General features: G+C 42.3%; 1 protein-coding gene across 1 annotated transcript in view; it reads left to right on the top strand.

The window, feature by feature from the left end:
• The window catches only part of csmd3b (CUB and Sushi multiple domains 3b), a 2,327,439-nt gene that overhangs the window by 1,913,628 nt on the left and 395,102 nt on the right, over window positions 1–18,709 (top strand). Inside the window, exon 28 of the mRNA XM_068032163.1 lies at window positions 3,246–3,384. Within this exon, the coding sequence (XP_067888264.1) occupies window positions 3,246–3,384 (139 nt within the window). The remainder of the gene's footprint in view (window positions 1–3,245; window positions 3,385–18,709) is intronic.

Genomic DNA, 18,709 nt, shown 5'->3' with positions numbered 1-18,709 from the left:
AAAAATGGATTCCTGTCCATCAAGGCCAAATTGATGTGTGACCATAGGCAGTGAGTGATGATGCATTCTTTGAACTTATGTGAGATTACCAAACTTTTTGCATTCATATCCTTGATTCCTGTCATTGTCCTCCATACTACTGCTCCCACTGCTTTTGAGCATGCCACTGGAGGGTCTTGTTGTCTCCTAGGATACAGGACATCTTTCCTCCTTTCCACCACCTCCACCAAGGCCTCCAGTGTAATGTCCAATACCTTTGAGTCCACTCTGTCCCATGTTGTGCCATTCTTCAATGTTTCCCAGGTCCGAGTTGCTTCCTGCATGATTGCCAGCACCAGCTACAGCCACAATGCACCTCCCACTTTAAGTTGTGCAGGCTAGCTTTAAGTTGTGTGAGCTGCTGACAATATTAGCCCCTTTCTGATGCGTCCAGCTAATAGTTAGCACTGGCTGGATGCTGAAATAATTGACATGAGCAGGCCACACAAACTTGGCACGCTGCCTGAATTGCAATGAACGGGTGCTGGTTAAACGCGCTTTACTGTTTCGGCACCTGTTTTCTTGTGCTACGTAATTTAATTTCCTTAAACTCATCACAGGAATGATCATACTACTCAGGCAATTTTGTGCTTGTATGGTAGAGGAAAGTAATAAAAATGTATTGGGCTTGCTTTTGCATCGGTAATGATGGTGAAACTTAACATTTGGTGTCATTACTCAATTGAAACTGACAAAAACCTCTGGAGTCCACACATGTACAGAACAATGCAGAAATTCAGAAATTGCTGTCAGTAATTCTACATTCTGGCAGAGGGTATGCTGTTGATGTCCCCCCAACGTGCAATCCTTAAGCAATCAGTGAATTAATGAATATTTCCAATTTTATCCTGTTGGTCTCACTGTAAAAGCTCTTGAAAAAGTTGCATCTTGTGGAATGAGGTGCGATTGGGTTTTCAATGGCATACTAAGTTCATAATTATTTTTGAACACCATTCCTGAAAAGTTAATTTTATATTTGCAGAATGTCAAGTTTTGAATTATGATTGAAGAAAATTCTACATTTTTTAAAAGTTTGTTTGTGATGTTTCAGATTCCATCTTAATCCAATCATAATCATTTATGTTGTTATCTGAAAATGTAATTTAAAGTGAAGGATAAGTGTTTTTAACTTCTTGGTGTGCTGTCTGAGGGAATACTTCAATGCAATTGGCTGCTTATCCTGCTTCCTGTCATTATTGCTGCTGGATGTCTGGAAATCCCCTTGGCTTGGCACCAGAATTAAACTGGCATTAGGAAAGGGGAAAAACGCGCCATAGAAATCATCTTTGTGGGCAGCTTTTTTCAAGGTCAGCAGCGATCAACCTTGCTGCGCTATTGAGTGCAAAATCCAGCCCAATCAGTGGAAATCTAAAACCGACAAAGCAATGAATAGTCAACTGATTATTATCTTCACTATTATCAGAAATTGATGTTCGTTAAGTATACTCTTGTAAGAATCTGCAAATAATATTTTCCATGCTAATTTAAAAATAAGATTTCATTTTCTAGGAACACTAAGCATTGATTTATTATTTCTATGAGCAATATATTTGCAAAAGAACCAGTTTCTGGATGCAATGTAAAATGCACTGCAGATAGATTAAAGATTGAAAGCTCAAATATGTTAAAGCCAAGATTTGTTATATTTTCAGTTTTTATGTCATTTCACTGGAGCACAAATGACTGCAACATAGAGATGGTAATGGGGTTCCACATGTTCACTGAAGCTTTGCTTTGTCTCTTTATGTCATGTGAATTCTACTTATTCACTACTGTATCTTAGTAGCTTTGGCAGTGCAATTAACTCTGCTTGATTTATCACTAGCTAGCAGTGCACAGCATGCCTTTAGCAACTAGTAACGTACATACATAATATATTTTCAAATCCAAATTGTGTGCTTTTCTAAATGTACTTTTCATATGATTTAACATCTTATTGCAGCTTTCTGTTGCTACACCATCATAGAATCACAACATGATACAGCACAGAACTAGGCCATTTGGCCCGTCATGGCTGTGCCAGTTTTTGTGAGCATCGCTGGCAAGGCCAGCATTTACTGCTCATCTTTGAAGAGCTATCCCATTAATTACAGAAATAACCGAGGTAAAATATCCTTCATTGCACTAAGTTTCAGTACATCTATGAGTGGAAACTTACTTAAATGGTGTATCATACCGTGACTGCAAGAGCAGGTCAGAGGCTAGGAATCCTGAGGCGAGTAACTCACCTCCTGACTCCCCAAAGCCTGTCCACCATCTACAAGTCACAAGTCAGGAGTGTGATGGAATACTCTCCACTTGCCTGGATGGGTGCAGCTCCAACAACACTCCAGAAGCTCGACATCATCCAGGACAAAGCAGCCCGCTTGATTGGCACCCCATCTACAAACATTCACTCCCTCCACCACCGATGCACAGTGGCAGCAGTGTGTACCATCTACAAGATGCACTGCAGCAATGCACCAAGGCTCCTTAGACAGCACCTTCCAAACATACGACCTCTACCAACTGGAAGGACAAGGGCAGCAAATACGTGGGAACACCACCATTTGCAAGTTCCCATCCAAGTCACACACCATCCTGACTTGGAACTATATCGCCGTTCCTTCACTGTCGCTGGGTCAAAATCCTGGAACTCCCTTCCAAACAGCACTGTGGGTATACCTACCCCAAATGGACTGCAGCGGTTCAAGAAGGGAGCTCACCACCACCTCCTCAAGGGCAATTAGGGATGGGCAATAAATGCTGGCCTGGCCAGTGATGCCTACATCCCATGAATTAATAAAAAAATAAATAATTAATAAGCTGATAGAGCCTTCTTGAAGCATACATAATGTTCCTTTTTGGAATTGGTGTAAGCAATTTTTCAGTTTATCTGATAAGCCTGCAATACTTCCCCTTTTCTGGGGGGCATAGATTGTAGGACATGAAGTATTTTAAAAAGTGCCCTTGCAAAGAATCTGATCCTCGCCTTCAAAGTTCGCCAGAAAAAACATGTGTCTCAGAAACTGGAATGAAGGAGAAACAAAAAATTGAAAGATTTGCATTCGAACAAAGTATGTTTGCATTGCAAAGTTCAAAACAAGCTCATGTTTATCACAGTGTAATTTGAATATACGTTACTCTGTGGAATCTGAGAACAGTTGTGATTTTGAAGTGAAATTTTCATCAATTTAGCACAAGTACATGTTTATTTTATTTTTCAGCACCATGTGGAGGCAACCTGACAAGTTCTTCAGGATTTATTCTTTCGCCAAGCTACCCACATCCTTATCCACATGGCAAAGAGTGTGACTGGACTATCACAGTTAATAATGACTACATCATATCTTTGACATTCATGAGGTAATTATTTTTCAATATTCAAAATGATCTTTATCGCTGTTAATGATGTGCTATCAGCTCTACCAAGGCTCACATGATGAAGGCAATGAATAGTTGAATCATACAGACCAGGAAAGTCGACGTAAGTGATTTTACGACACAGGAGAGGTACTGTAACTGCAATCAGCAGCCCTAAATAAAGGAAGAGAAAATCAACCAATTCTTCTGCTAATCACTGGAATTTAATGACCCTTGTCGGGGTTTGTAGAAGTTGGGTAAGAACAGGATGTGGGTTACCGGTGCTGCCTCCTGCAAGCAAATGGTTTTCCAGCACTCACTTTGTAGGTTCAAGCATGAAGAATGGCCTTTTACTTGAGGTACCAGAGAGTGCCTGGCACTGTGGAATCATATTTAGAAGAATGTATTATAACATGGTACCTTGCCGGAGACATGGGTTAAAATCTGAAGAAGCAATTTTAACCTCCACGCACCCCCACCACCGCCCCCCGCCCCAGAACCTTGATAGAAAGCAGTAGATCGGCAGGGTTAAAATCGCCCATGGGCTTACCCACTGATAACCACACTGATCCCACAAGTTGCAATTTTAAGCTGTCCTTCAGATCCTGTGGCCATTGTGGCTTTCCCAAAAGGAAGCGGTGTCACAGTCAGAAGAAGCCCAAAAAGCCAGGTCTTCTGCTATTTTTTGACTTTCTTTGTGTGACCTGAAGGAGCAGGAGTGCCAGGCCCCAAAAGGAAAAGCTTCACCACCCTATCCCCTGCCCCTGCCACCCCCGAAACGTATCTGCATGCTGAGGACTGTACCTTCAGCCTGTGACAGCAACCTCCCACTGCCCAGTATTATTTTGCTGAGTTGCCATTATAAACTATTGACAGCTCAGTGAAAAATGTTCCTTTAACTTTCCAGACAGAGAAAAACATTCTAAATGGTGCTGAAATAATCACTAACCTCCAGGTGAGCCACACACCAGTGCAATTACCTCAGGTGGTAGGCCTGATGGCCACACAATCTTAGTCTGCTTGGGAAAGCTGAAAGATCACTTCATTGCAATGTGAGGAACAGGGGAATTAAGAATGAACAACAAAGCCGTGTGTCTTTTGTTAAGGATTAAAATTATATATTTTTTTCCAAGGACACACAACTGTAAGCTGAACAAGCATTTGTAGTTCAGGCTGTTCCACTGTAAAATAAATACAAGTTCATTCTGAATGTGGCAAGTACATTAATTATCACTTTAACATTGTGTTCTGATAGTGCTAGTTGTCATTGAAGGATTAGCCACAGTGTTTCTCATTTCTTGTTTTTCACGAAAATAATAACATCTGGTTATTACTTTTGATCTTCTGTAGCTGCTGGTAATTTTGATTTAATTAAGTATTTTCAATCATGTCATAACACTTTAGTGCAGCTAGGCCTCTTAAAAATTCAAAATAACATAGAAAATGCTGGAAATATACAGCAATTTGTTGGCAGCTGTCGAGAGAAAAGACAAGCTAATTTTTTGGATGTAGAGCCTTTACCAGGCCAGAGTTACAGTAAATTATTAAACCATATTTCTTCTCTTAAGGCACTGACAGAACTATTGTGTATTTTATTCTCTTTTAAGCCCTTCCTTAAAACCCACCTCTTTGTGACCAAGCTTTCGGACACTCTTGTTATGATAAGGTGAGGAGGGTGTTACGACCGAGGCAGGAGGAGTGCACTTTTTATTCTAGTTGCACTTCTCCATGGATCACAACATATATTTAATTTTTTCCCACTTACCGATACAGTCAATTATCGACTCTATTTTTATCCCAGAATCAAACACACCAACCAGGTTTCTTTAATAAACAACAAAATTATCAGTTTATTTTAAAAAAGTCTTAACCAGTATTGAAGTAAAGCATAAACACACAGATTGAAATATTTTCCCTCAGCCCCTCACTCACACATACACAGGTTAACTGGGAAATAAAGGGATTTGCATTTCAGAGCTCGATTACAAACAAAAAGCAGACAAAAAATACTTGGGTTAAATACTTACTAATTCTTGAAGAAGAAAGAAAAGATATGGAAAGGTGTCCTTTTTTTTTGGTTTGGCATCCCAAATACGTGTGGATGGCTGTCACTGGGATCTTCCTAGAACAGTTCTTTTCAAGTGATGTTGAAGATCAGTTTGGGTAGGCTTCCAGGAAATGCAGTAACAGAGGTTTCAGGTGCTGGCCTTACAGGAGGAATGCAGCCATATTTTCAGTCTGCTTCTTGCACTTGCTATTCAGCTCCTTGAGAGATGGAAAACTGGCAGGCCTTTTCTAAACTGCTGGAGCAGACTGAGTTGGGGTGGTTTGTTCTTGGCAAGTTTTCTCCAATTGTCTGTTTAAAACCATTGTCCATATCCTAACTCACTATCCAAAACTAAACCATAAACAATGTCACAAGAGACAAGCCTCCTGACCCCTATAAATCTTGACCAGTCTCTTCTCTGCAAACATCTTTCCCCAAGTCAAAAACAATGCCTGCTGGGTCTGCAGACAGGTGCCTTCCATTTGTTTTCAAGCTCAGTCCAAAAACCTTCTGGTGACCTCGTTTAAAAACACAAAGTTCCAACATCTATGGAATCTTTTCAATTTTGAAACACAAATCTTCAAAATTTACCAAAAAAATGGAAGCAATCATAACAATTCCACCCTTGGAGGATTGAAATGCCAGTTTTAAATATGTTTAATTACAAACTGTCGAAAAAATAGAAGATGAAAAAGTTTTAAGACACATTTTCGCACTCATACTCATTCACTCTTTACCTGTAGCTGATACAGTTCTGCTTTGTTCCCCATCTGCACTCAGATAACTCAAAGCAAAGTTAGATTCTAGATAGAGCATCTGCAATTGCATTATTTTTGCCCGCAATATGGATAATCTTTAAGTGATAAGGTTACAATAGTAAACGTCATCGGAATAGTTTGGCATTCTGGTTTTAAATGTTTCCACAAAGGCAGACATAGACTTCAAAATGCTTAGGAGCAAATAATAAACCTAGAGTTTTCTTTTCCACTGTTGAACATCTTTTTTGATGTCAACTTAGCTTTTTGGCAAAGCATCCCACTGGCCTTTCTATTCCTGATTCATTGTCTTGTAAAAGGACTGCACTGACCCCCAGGTAACTAGTATCAATTGTTACCTTTGAAAGGCTTAGTGAAATTTGAAGCAGCCAACATTGGTTCATTGATCAAAATGGCTTTCAACCTCTCTAAAGATACTTGGCACACCCTGAGCACACTACCTTGGTTTTCTTTCCCTGAAGTAAATTTGTCAGTGGAGCAGCTATAGTACTAAAATTCGGTACAAACTTACAGTAGAAACCACACATCCTGAAAAAGCTCATGATTTCTCACTTAGTCTTAGTGGTAGGGATCACCACCAATGCTTGTACTTTTGCTGTTCTTGGCAACACTTGTCCTTGCCCGACTATATGCCCAAGGAAGGTCACTTACACTTTTGCCAATTCACTTTTCGCTTGGTTGATTACTAAATCGGCTGATTATAATTATTTAAACAGAGCTTCTAGTTGTCTCAAGTGATCATTCCAAGGGTATACCAGCACATCATCAAGGTCAACTACACAGTTAGGAACGCTGGCTACCACTTGGCTCATTAGTCTCTGAAAGGTTGCTGGGCATTTTTTAGCCCGAATGGCATCACTTGACACCGGCTGGTGTGACAAAGGCCAATATTTCTTTAGCTTGGGGTGTTAAAGGAACTTGCCAGTATCCCTTGAACAAATCCTTTTTTGTAAGAAACGTAACACTGCCCACTCTGTCAATACAATCTTCCAAGCATGGAATTGGGTAGGCATCTGCCTTTGTTACTGCATTAATCTTTCTGTAGTCTATACAGAATCTCGTTGAACCATCAGGTTTAGGAAATAATACCACTGGGGAACTCCAGCTGCTTTGACTGGATTCATGTGTGGTTACAGATTCTTTTCAATGCCTTCAGTGGTCTTGTTAAGTCTTTTCATTGTTCTGCATGAAAGCACAGTGTCCAATCTCCTTAACAATTCAGTATTAGCTAACCGGATAGTAGGAGATTCAATTTGAGAATGATCTAAGCCTCCTTCTGCCTCATTCACATTATCCCTTTCATCCTTCTCTGTCCCTACTACCTGACATACCTGTGATTGCTTATCCTCCTCCTGATGATAATATGGTTTCAACATATTGATATGACGCAACCGATTCTTTTTCCAGTGATCATGGGTGTCAATCAAATAATTTACTGTACCAATTCTCTTGACCACTTTATATGGACTGTACTGAACTGTGCTTTCAACAGTTCATCCTGTAAAGGCAGTAATACTAACACCTCATGCCCATTTTTTCACAATTGTTTGGGAAGCTTTAAGGTGTTCCTGATCCACTTTGCAAGCTCTCATGAGCCGTTCCTGGAACACGGATGCATAACCTAGCACAGAAGATTCATCCCTCTGGTCTCAAAACCTTTCTTTCATTGGTTTTAGAGGGTCTCTTATCTTATGTCAATAAACTAATTCAAAAGGACTAAAGCCAATAGATTCATTAGGTGAATCCCTTGTGGCAAACAAAAGAAGTTCTAGTCCTTTATCCCAATCACAGGGATATTCATGACTGGGAAAAGGGCTGACCTTTCCCCCAGAGAGTGCAGTGAACACCAGAATGGTGGTGAATGGTATTGGAGGGCTATCTATGCCTTCACCTGCGACCTAGTTTTGGGACTGGTGACTGTAGGGATTGACCTTAGTTTGCCTGTGGACGGGTTTGACCTGCTCCTATGTAATGGTTTGGCGGGGGTCAAGGTGGTAGCCCCACTAGTAATGAAAGAAAGACCGCAGAAGGTCAGGGAGACAAGGCCATGGCAGGAGACCGACCCCTGCAGTTTCCCTGAATGCATAGTGGATCAGGCCATGATCAAACCAGCTCCCCCAGAGGAGACTGAATTAGCACTGCAGGCAGATGACCAGGTCTGTCTGTCTGAGACTTCCTTTGGAAAGTTTGGAGACCCAGGGAATGAATTAAATGGATTTTCCCTAGCTGAGGCTCAGCAAGCCGACCCAGTATTGTGAGATTTAGCACAGGCTGCCCAGTCTGAAAGTGAATTTGAGTGAGTCCCTGATTGCTACTATTTAAAGAATGAGGTACTGATGAGGAAATGGTGTTCTCCTCACAGACCTGAGAGCAAGGAGTGGACATTAGTTCACCAGTTAGTGGTATCGCAAAGGTACCAGAGAGAAATATTAAGAAGCGCCCACGAGATTACAGTGGCTGTTCATGCCAGTATACGAAAGACCAAAGGCTGCATAAGACAGCAGTTTGACTGGCCAAAACTCCACAAAGATGTGGTAGAGTACTGCAGGAGTTGCTGCATGTGCCAGGTTGAGGGAAAACCCCAACCTACAGTGAAACATGCACCCCTAAGCCCTGTACTGGTGTTTGGAGAACCCTCTCAGATGGCTGGTAAACTGTAAGGGACCTCCACCGAGAAGAAAAGGGGACAGGCAGGCACACGGCTGTCAAAAAGTTAGAAAGGAAAGGGGAGAAAGCGACCAAGAGGGCTGGTTAAAGGAAGTCCGGGAGGAATCCCAGATGAAAACCCCTACTGTCTGGTCAACCAAACCCAAAAAATTTGAAAAAGTAGACCCCACATCTTCCTATGTAAATGCAGACACCAGAAGTACCCCACCAGAGTTACTAACAGCATTTACAGGAACGTGCAGAAACAAAGAAAGACCTCTAGGGGGCAGATAAACCATGAGGGTCGAAGTGCCACAGGGGAGTGCGGTAGAGTCTGCACAAATACCTGCAGGCGGCAGTGTCCCAGAGGACAAAGTGGAGATTAGCAAAGAATCCTCCCCCACAGTCAGAAAAAAGAACCCCCCTCCCATCCCGCTAAAGTCAAGCGCCTTTGCATGACTCAGCAAAGCACTGAAGGAGAGTTCAGGATAGAACTGCCCACTACAGACTCTCCTGAAAAAATAAATTCCAACTCAGGGCTAATAAAACCTAACCATCTCAAAGACCCTCGGCAGCCATGGAAATGGGTAAACTGAAGAAAAACTTCCCCAAAGAACCACATGTTTATTGAGATGCCAAAAAAGGCTGCAATTAAATCAGTACTGGCACCAAGAGAAGACAGGTTGTAATAGGTTTTAGGATTTATGAATGAATGGGAATGAATGAGAAAATGCATGATTTTTTTCTGTTCATATTTTCCCTCGTCCCTTTTAATGAAATATGCCTTTCTTCAAATCACATTTCATTCCGCTGGGTGTGGAGGCGCAATGCTGGGCCCCCACCTGCCTAGAATGAGGTACATTAATTTCGCCATATGGACACTAAATTTCAAATTGTTGCCGGGAAGAAGAGAAAACCTGATACAAGGGCTGTCAGACTTGGATGGAGGACATTTGCATATCAATAGGGACAAGAGAGGTTACTTCCCTTATCCAATTTAACCCATAATGGACTTTGAGCACCAAACATTGAAGGTGAGGGAGTTCAAATTTCAGGATGACTGCTCGTTAGCCGAATCCACAAACAGATGTGATCAGACCAGCTGTCCAGGCAATCTGGTTTTTCTGAATTGAACAAATAGTTTGAACTGAGAAAGACTGCTTGCTCCTGGACTGAGAAGATCTCTCACCTATCTGCTCCCAACTCTTTCTCACAAGCCTCTGAATCCACTGAAGACACATCAACCCCAAGAGAGAAATGTCTCCGACAGCGAACAAGGTTTAAGAGGAATACTGGACCCCAAAGAAAAGCAAGATCTACCTACAATCAAGGACTCCACAGTGAGCTCAAAGAACTGCAGCAAAACTTCTTCAGATATTGCCTCAAACTTTTCCACTTTATTTTTCTTTTTTCCGTCTCTATTGGGATATGTGTATCGCGTATGCGTGCTAGCATGGGTGTGTTGTGTTTCCGTGGGCGTCAACCGAATTAGAGTTTAAGTTCAAGTTTAATAAATTTAAACTTTTCTTCTTTAACCCCAAGAAAGCCTGTTCATGCTGGTTTCTTTGCCTTATAATTAGAAAGCAGTGAACAAGGGTTCACCAAGAGGAAGCTAAAAACACGGTGTGTTTAAAATTAAACCCTGTTACAGTAAAACCAGGTGAAGACTGAAAGGGAATCCTAGACCTCTTTCTCACCTGGTCATAACAATGACAGTATGTCCTGATCATCGTTTTGAGGGTCTGATATCTTTCTAAAGCTCCTTCTGTCTGTGGGTGGTATGCTGAAGACTTAAACTGTGTTATACCCAAATAACGCATAACTTCCTGAAAAATTTTAGACATAAATTTGGAACCTTGATCAGACTGAATATTAATTGGTAATCCATATCTAGTGAAGAACTGGGTTAACTTCTCTACCACTACCTTAGCAGAAATTGTTCTCAAGGGAATGGCCTCTGGGAACTGAGTATTAGTATCCATGATAGTGAATATATATTGATGTCCTGCTTTTGTTTTTGACACAGTCCTACACAGTCTACCAGCACCCTACTAAATGGTTCCCCATAAACTGGTATGGGAATTAGCGGTGCCGGTTTTATGGCAAGTTGTGGTATTCCCACAATCTGGCAGGTATGGCATGTTTTACAAAACTGCACCACATCCTTGGAAAGATCTGGCCAGTAAAAATGTCAACTTATACGTGATTGGGTCTTCTGGATCCCCACATGTCCTGCCATAGGGATTTCATGGTCTATCCTTGCCAATACCACTATCTGATAAACTACCATCCATTTTTCATCTGCAGGTCTATGAGGAGGTCTCCACTTCCTCATCAGATTCCCATCTTTAATATAGTAGCCTTCTGAAGCTCTCTTTGCCTCAGCTTCTGTTAGAGCTGATTGTGCCACTTTATTTAACTCTGGTTTGGCTTGCTGAGCCTTGATCAGAGAAGACTTATTAAACCTTTCCTTTGGACTATCCAAATCCCCAAAGAAAGTTTCAGATATTCAAGGATTTGACAGTATCAAATTTACCTCCGACAATGGAGCTTGTTTAGCCATTGCTCGGATTTATACAAATGAAGGAAAAATTCCTGGAATTTTTCCTGCAACTGTTGAATTTCTTTAACTTAATTTGTTTTTTCTGTGACTACTGGAGAAGCTAATACCTTCGTTGCATCCAAATCATTCCCCAGGAATAGATCAACTCCGTCTACTGCCAAACTATGGGCAACTCCTACAGTTACTGTTCCAGACATTAGGTCACACTCTAGGTGCACTCGATACAAAGGAATGGGTATATACTCCCTACTATACCATTCACTAAAACCTTGGCATTCAGTGCACTCCCTGGTGGGAATGTTATGCCCTTTCCCTAGCAAAAGAGTTTGTGTGTCTCCTGTATCCCTAAGTATAACTATAGGTTTACTTGCCTCACTTGAGGGATAAGGAGTTACTTTTCTTTTTGACAAGAATTCCCTATAACTCTCAGGTATCTTATTCAGACCCCTGCACTCACAGTGGTTTTTATATTTAGCCTTACAGCTGCAATCAGAGCTTGATCTGCTGTACTCTCGGGCAGGGCCCCTTTCTCTGCATTGGCTTTGTGTACCCCAATAAATCCCATGGGTTTACCCCACAACTTCAAACATTCTGCACAATGGTGCCCCACCTTGTGACAATGGTAACATATAGGCTCGCAGACCTCACTTCCACCCTCAGGATCTTCCTTCCTGGCCTGAGGAGGAGATTATACTTAAACCGATTTAAGTAAAATAAAATATGCTCTGACTTTCACACACACATACACAAATAGGTTACAGAGTGGGGAAGGATAGAGCATATTTTATTTTACTTAAATCGGTTTAAGTATAATAAAGCTAACCTTTTCCTTTGTTGAACTCAAGAAAACCAGTCTGACTGGTTCTTTTATGGTTTTATCAAATTAGAGTCCAGATAAATAAAAGGGACATACCTTTTGTGAAGGTTAGTGATTTGGATGGCTTCAGGCTGAACTCTGCTCATGCGACTTTCCCTTGGTGGTCCTGATGCTTATGATTTGAAGATGTAGACAGTTGATTTGGCTGATCTCCTGGAGACAGTAGTGTGAGGTGATTTCCTTCAAAGAGTCTCTGTCTGCTGCAGGGGCATCCCTAGGTTGTCAGGGCCAACAAACTGGGTTTGAAGCTTGCAAGATGATTTACAGAGAGAGGAAGGAGGGACCCCACTCAGGTCTTCTCTCGTCAGCATCTAGCTGCTTGACTCCTTACTGCAGAGAAAACAGAAGTTTCAGCACACAGAGAGCCTGTCACATGACCATTACCCAATGCTTCAAGCATAGTTTTTACTAGTGTATTCCCCCTTGCAGCTGAATTAGTCCATGTCTAGGAATCATCTTCTCATCGCTAAACGAATGCAAGTAGTTGTTCATTGGCTGAAATAAGCATTGTATTACTGTAATTTAGAAAACACCTATTTAGATATGAAATATTAATGAGCTTCTGGAAAAAATATCATCTTCAAATCAAAGTAAGTGGCATTTTTTAGTATATGAACCACTTTCATTTTGACCTTCAATCCTACATTAGTTAGATGACAAGCTGTACATGTTTTAAAACTTGTATTTATGTTTTCCTCCAATTTTTTCAGTAATGTTGCTTCATCATGCAAATCCTCCTCAGTGCTGTGTTCACTTCAGTCATAGTACAATTTCTGCATTGAATAGGAATAGCATTAATTCGGTACAAAGAAACAGAAAGAGTAGCTGCACCTCACTTTAATTTGGCTGCCGGACCTCCACTAAGGTCTATTAATCAAGTAGGTGGAAATGGGAGGAGCATTATGTCACCCCACTAGAACAACCAGAAGTGATGCAGAGCATCGGGATATAATAAGCATCAACATGTCACAGCATTGTGCTACCTAAATATTTTAACTGCATAGGTTTCATCTCTCAGTTTGTTAAATAATTAAGTCAGCCACATTACTGTTGCAGCACACATGAAGCGCTCCAGTTTCTTTCATTTGTTCTCATGCGTCTCCCAGTGTTGCTCTTGAAACAGCTGCTAAATGGAATGTTTTGACTAATATTTGAATTGTTTGACCTCTTCTCTGGTGAAGACTCTCATTTCCACATTATCTCCCAAAAACTGTTCAACTGAGGTCATAAATGACTGTATAAATTCACAAATTGTACCACTGTTTCGAAATCTCGAAAAAAATTTTTTTTAAGTGATCCAGACAGACTGCCAAATTCAAAGAATTAATAACTTGCATTAGATAGCACCTGATTTTGCATTAAAGCACTTCATGGAGAATTATTTATTATAATGCCGTGACTGCAGCAATGCTGAGATTGTGGAAGCCATTCTGCACAAAGCAAGATACCAGAAGTAGTAATGCCCAGTAAGTCTTTTTGCTGGTGTTGGTTGAGGGAAGCAGGTGACCAGAATACTTTTTTCAAACAATTCTTTCTTTTTTCTTTCTTTTGGGCCTCCTTATCTCGAAAGACAATGGATACGCGCCTGGAGGTGGTCAGTAGTTTGTGAAGCAGCGCCTGGAGTGGCTAAAAAGGCCAATTCTAGAGTGACAGGCTCTTCCACAGGTGCTGCAGAGAAATTTGTTTGTTGGGGCTGTTGCACAGTTGGCTCTCCCCTTGTGCTTCTGTCTTTTTTCCTGCCAACTACGAAGTCTCTTCGACTCGCCACATTTTAGCCCTGTCTTTATGGCTGCCCGCCAGCTCTGGCGAATGCTGGCAACTGACTCCCACGACTTGTGATCAATGTCACAGGATTTCATGTCGTGTTTGCAGACGTCTTTAAAGCGGAGACATGGACGGCCGGTGGGTCTGATACCAGTGGCGAGCTCGCTGTACAGTGTGTCCTTGGGGATCCTGCCATCTTCCATGCGGCTCACATGGCCAAGCCATCTCAAGCGCTGCTGACTCAGTAGTGTGTACAAGCTGGGGATGTTGGCCGCCTCGAGGACTTCTGTGTTGGAGATACGGTCCTGCCACCTGATGCCAAGTATTCTCCGGAGGCAGCGAAGATGGAATGAATTGAGACGTCGCACTTGGCTGGCATACGTTGTCCAGGCCTTGCTGCCATAGAGCAAGGTACTGAGGACACAGGCCTGATACATTCGGACTTTTGTGTTCCGTGTCAGTGCGCCATTTTCCCACACTCTCTTGGCCAGTCTGGACATAGCAGTGGAAGCCTTTCCCATGCGCTTGTTGATTTCTGCATCTCGAGACAGGTTACTGGTGATAGTTGAGCCTAGGTAGGTGAACTCTTGAACCACTTCCAGAGCGTGGTCGCCAATATTGATGGATGGAGCGTTTCTGACGTCCTACCCCATGATGTTCGTTTTCTTGAGGCTGATGGTTAGGCCAAATTCATTGCAGGCAGCCGCAAACCTGTCGATGAGACTCTGCAGGCACTCTTCAGTGTGAGATGTTAAAGCAGCATCGTCAGCAAAGAGGAGTTCCCTGATGAGGACTTTCCGTACTTTGGACTTCGCTCTTCGACGGGCAAGGTTGAACAACCTGCCCCCTGATCTTGTGTGGAGGAAAATTCCTTCTTCAGAGGACTTGAACGCATGTGAAAGCAGCAGGGAGAAGAAAATCCCAAAAAGTGTGGGTGCGAGAACACAGCCCTGTTTCACGCCACTCAGGATAGGAAAGGGCTCTGATGAGGAGCCACCATGTTGAATTGTGCCTTTCATATTGTCATGGAATGAGGTGATGATACTTAGTAGCTTTGGTGGGCATCCGATCTTTTCTAGTAGTCTGAAGAAACCACGTCTGCTGACGAGGTCAAAGGCTTTGGTGAGATCAATGAAAGCAATGTAGAGGGGCATCTGCTGTTCACGGCATTTCTCCTGTATCTGACGAAGGGAGAACAGCATGTCAACGGTCGATCTCTCTGCACAAAAGCCACACTGTGCCTCAGGGTAGACGCGCTCGGCCAGATTCTGGAGCCTGTTCAGAGTGACTCGAGCAAAGACTTTCCCCACTATGCTGAGCAGGGAGATTCCATGGTAGTTGTCGCAGTCACCGCGGTCACCTTTGTTTTTATAGAGGGTGATGATATTGGCATCGCACATGTCCTGGGGTACTGCTCCCTCCTCCCAGCACAGGCATAGCAGTTCATGTAGTGCTGAGAGTATAGCAGGCTTGGCACTCTTGATTATTTCAGGGGTAATGCTGTCCTTCCCAGGGGCTAAATAGCCCTTTAACAGCACCTTATAACTGGAGGATGGCCTGGAAGCATCTGTCTCGATTTTGCACTCAACTGTTGTTTTGAAATTTGAACCCCACAAACTTTTAGATCCAGCAGCATGATGCACCCAGTTGAACCAATGATTTGTTAAATTAATTTAGGTGAAATTAGCTCAGTCAGTGGTTGTAAAAATACAATTCAACTTGAGTCTGCAATTCATGAATTGTGTTTATGTACTGGATTTTATTATTTATTGCTAAATACTGTTTACTGAAATTTTTGAAATTATACAGATCTATTTGATGACCCTCTGAGTCAAAATGTAGTCAATTTGAGAGAGAGTTTTCGACTAATTGCCAATCTGTTGCGCATGTTTGCTTCTAACATAATTATCACCCAGATAATTATATTATGATTGATAGCTGAAGAAAGCAACTTAGGTTAGCTGTTACAGCTGAAGATGAGATTTTCTGTTCATCTCATGGTTAGAGTTTGAGATTGTCCAAAAATTTATTGAAACTGAAGCAGTTTTTGACCATAATCATAATATATTTTGATTACTTTAAGCTAAGATACATGATTTGGCATGGTGCACACTTTTTGTAACGAATCCTATAAATTGCTGCATATGTACCACAATATTATATTATAAAGATCTGATGGCAGGGAAGACGCTGGCCTCCAAGTAGTAACAAATCACTCACATCAACAAATTACTTGCCCACACTACCTACATATAGGAAGACTGCAAAACCAAGATTAAGGCAATAATGAAAGGATGATAGATTAAGGGTTTTTATCAGGCGAATTCAGTACTTGAGAAATACCAACGTGTAGCCTGTGCTGAAAACAGAAGAGTAGAATTTCAACAGGGGTGCTTCCTGTACTATATTGTCAGTGTTGAATGAGGATAGTAGACTTTGGGTCAAAATAACAGGACTTTATTTACAGGAGTCTTATCTCCAGGGTAGTTACATGAACACTGACGAACACGAGGTTCAGACTCGTGACATTGCATCCTGTGATGATGCTTAAGGTCTATATACATTATCTACCCAGCAACAGCTTATGTACATTATGCTACACTTCATATTATCCACTGTTGCTTCAGCAGAAAATCCAAGGAAACCCTGGAGAAATAGCACAAACGGCTCCTCATGACATTTCCCCTGGGTTTTCATGGATCTTCTGACAAAGTTACAGCAGATGATTGAGAAAGCCCCATGGAAATTTAACATTTTTTTTATTCATTCATGGGATGTGGGCATCACTGGCTATGCCAGCATTTATTGGCCATCCCTAACTGCCCTTGAGAAGGTGGTGGTGGGCTGCCTTCTTGAACCGCTGCAGTCCATGTGAGGTAGGTACACCCACAGTGCTGTTAGGAAGGGAGTTCCAGGATTTTGACTGAGTGACAGTGAAGGAACGATGATATAGTTCCAAGTCAGGATGGTGTGTGACTTGGATGGGAACTTGCAGGTGGTGGTGTTCCCATACATCTGCTGCTCTTGTCCTTTGAGGTTGTGGAGGTCACGGGTTTGGAAGCTGCTGTCTAAGGAGCCTTGGTGCGTTGCTGCAGTGCATCTTGTAGATGGTACGCACTACTGCCACTGTGCATCAGTGGTGGAGGGAGTGAATGTTTGTGGATGGGGTGCCAATCAAGCGGGCTGCTTTGTCCTGGATGGTGTCGAGCTTCTTGAGTGTTGTTTGAGCTGCACCCATCCAGGCAAGTGGAGAGTATTCCATCACACTCCTGACTTGTGCCTTGTAGATGATGGACAGGCTTTGGGGAGTCAGGAGGAGTGTTACTCGCCGCATGATTCCTAGCCTCTGACCTGCTCTTGTAGTCATGGTATTTATATGGCTACTCCAGTTCAGTTTCTGGTCAATGGTAGCCCCTAGGATGTTGATAGTGGGGGATTCAGCGATGGTAATGCCATTGAATGTCAAGGGGAGATGATTAGATTCTCTCTTGTTGGAGATGGTCATTGCCTGGCACTTGTGTGGCGTGAATGTTACTTGCCACTTATCAGCCCAAGCCTGGATATTGTCCAGGTCTTGCTGCATTTCTACACGGACTGCTTCAGGATCTGAGGAGTCGCGAATGGTGCTGAACATTGTGCAATCATCAGCGAACATCCCCACTTCTGACCTTATTGAAGGAAGGTCATTGATGAAGCAGCTGAAGATGGTTGGACCTAGGACACTACCCTGAGGAACTCCTGCAGTGATGTCCTGGAGCTCAGATGATTGACCTCCAACAACCACTGCCATCTTCCTTTGTGCTAGGTATGACTCCAACTAGCAGAGAGTTTTCCCCCTGATTCCCATTGACTCCAGTTTTGCTAGGGCCCCTTGATGCCATACTCGGTCAAATGCTGCCTTGATGTCAAGGGCAGTCACTGTCACCTCACCTCTTGAGTTCAGCTCTTTTGTCCATGTTTGAACTAAGGCAGTAATGAGGTCAGGAACTGAGTGGCCTTGTCGGACCCCAAACTGAGCATCACTGAGCAGGTTATTGCTAAGTAAGTGCTGCTTGATGGCACTGTTGATGACACCTTCCATCATTTTACTGATATTTGAGAGTAGACTGATGGGGCGGTAATTGGCCGGGTTGGACTTGTCCTGCTTTTTGTGTACACGACATACCTGGGCAATTTTCCACATTGCCGGGTAAATGCCAGTGTTGTAGCTGTACTGGAACAGCTTGGCTAGGGGCACGGTAAGTTCTGCAGCACAGGTCTTCAGTACTATTGCCGGAATATTGCAACAACTTTGCTGCCTTCAGGAGCTTGCAGCTTATTCACGATCTAACAGACAGCATAGATTAGATTTTGTGAAGTTCTTTTACCAGTTTAGTGCCTCCCTAGTAGTGAGAGGCAGTTGTATAAATGGACCAGTGGGCTTGCGCACTCATGATGCAGTATCATATCTTATGGCAATAAAGATATTAAACCTGGCCAATGGCTGTGCTGAAGGTGTATGACTAATTATTTGTCCTGGCCTGAAGTGAGATTCCCAATGTAAAGTTACTGTCAGAAAACCTTATTATACACTTCTGGATTTTAAAAATTTAACATTGATATTTGGTCTCATTTTGTTCCCGACATTAGATTTTGTTGGTAGGGATTGTGACAAT

This window comes from Heterodontus francisci, chromosome 5 (assembly GCF_036365525.1).
Source record: "Heterodontus francisci isolate sHetFra1 chromosome 5, sHetFra1.hap1, whole genome shotgun sequence".
In the NCBI taxonomy this organism is placed as follows: Eukaryota; Metazoa; Chordata; class Chondrichthyes; order Heterodontiformes; family Heterodontidae; genus Heterodontus; species Heterodontus francisci.
The sequence above is the reverse complement of the archived record's forward strand: the minus strand, read 5'-3'. Positions and strand labels throughout refer to the sequence as shown.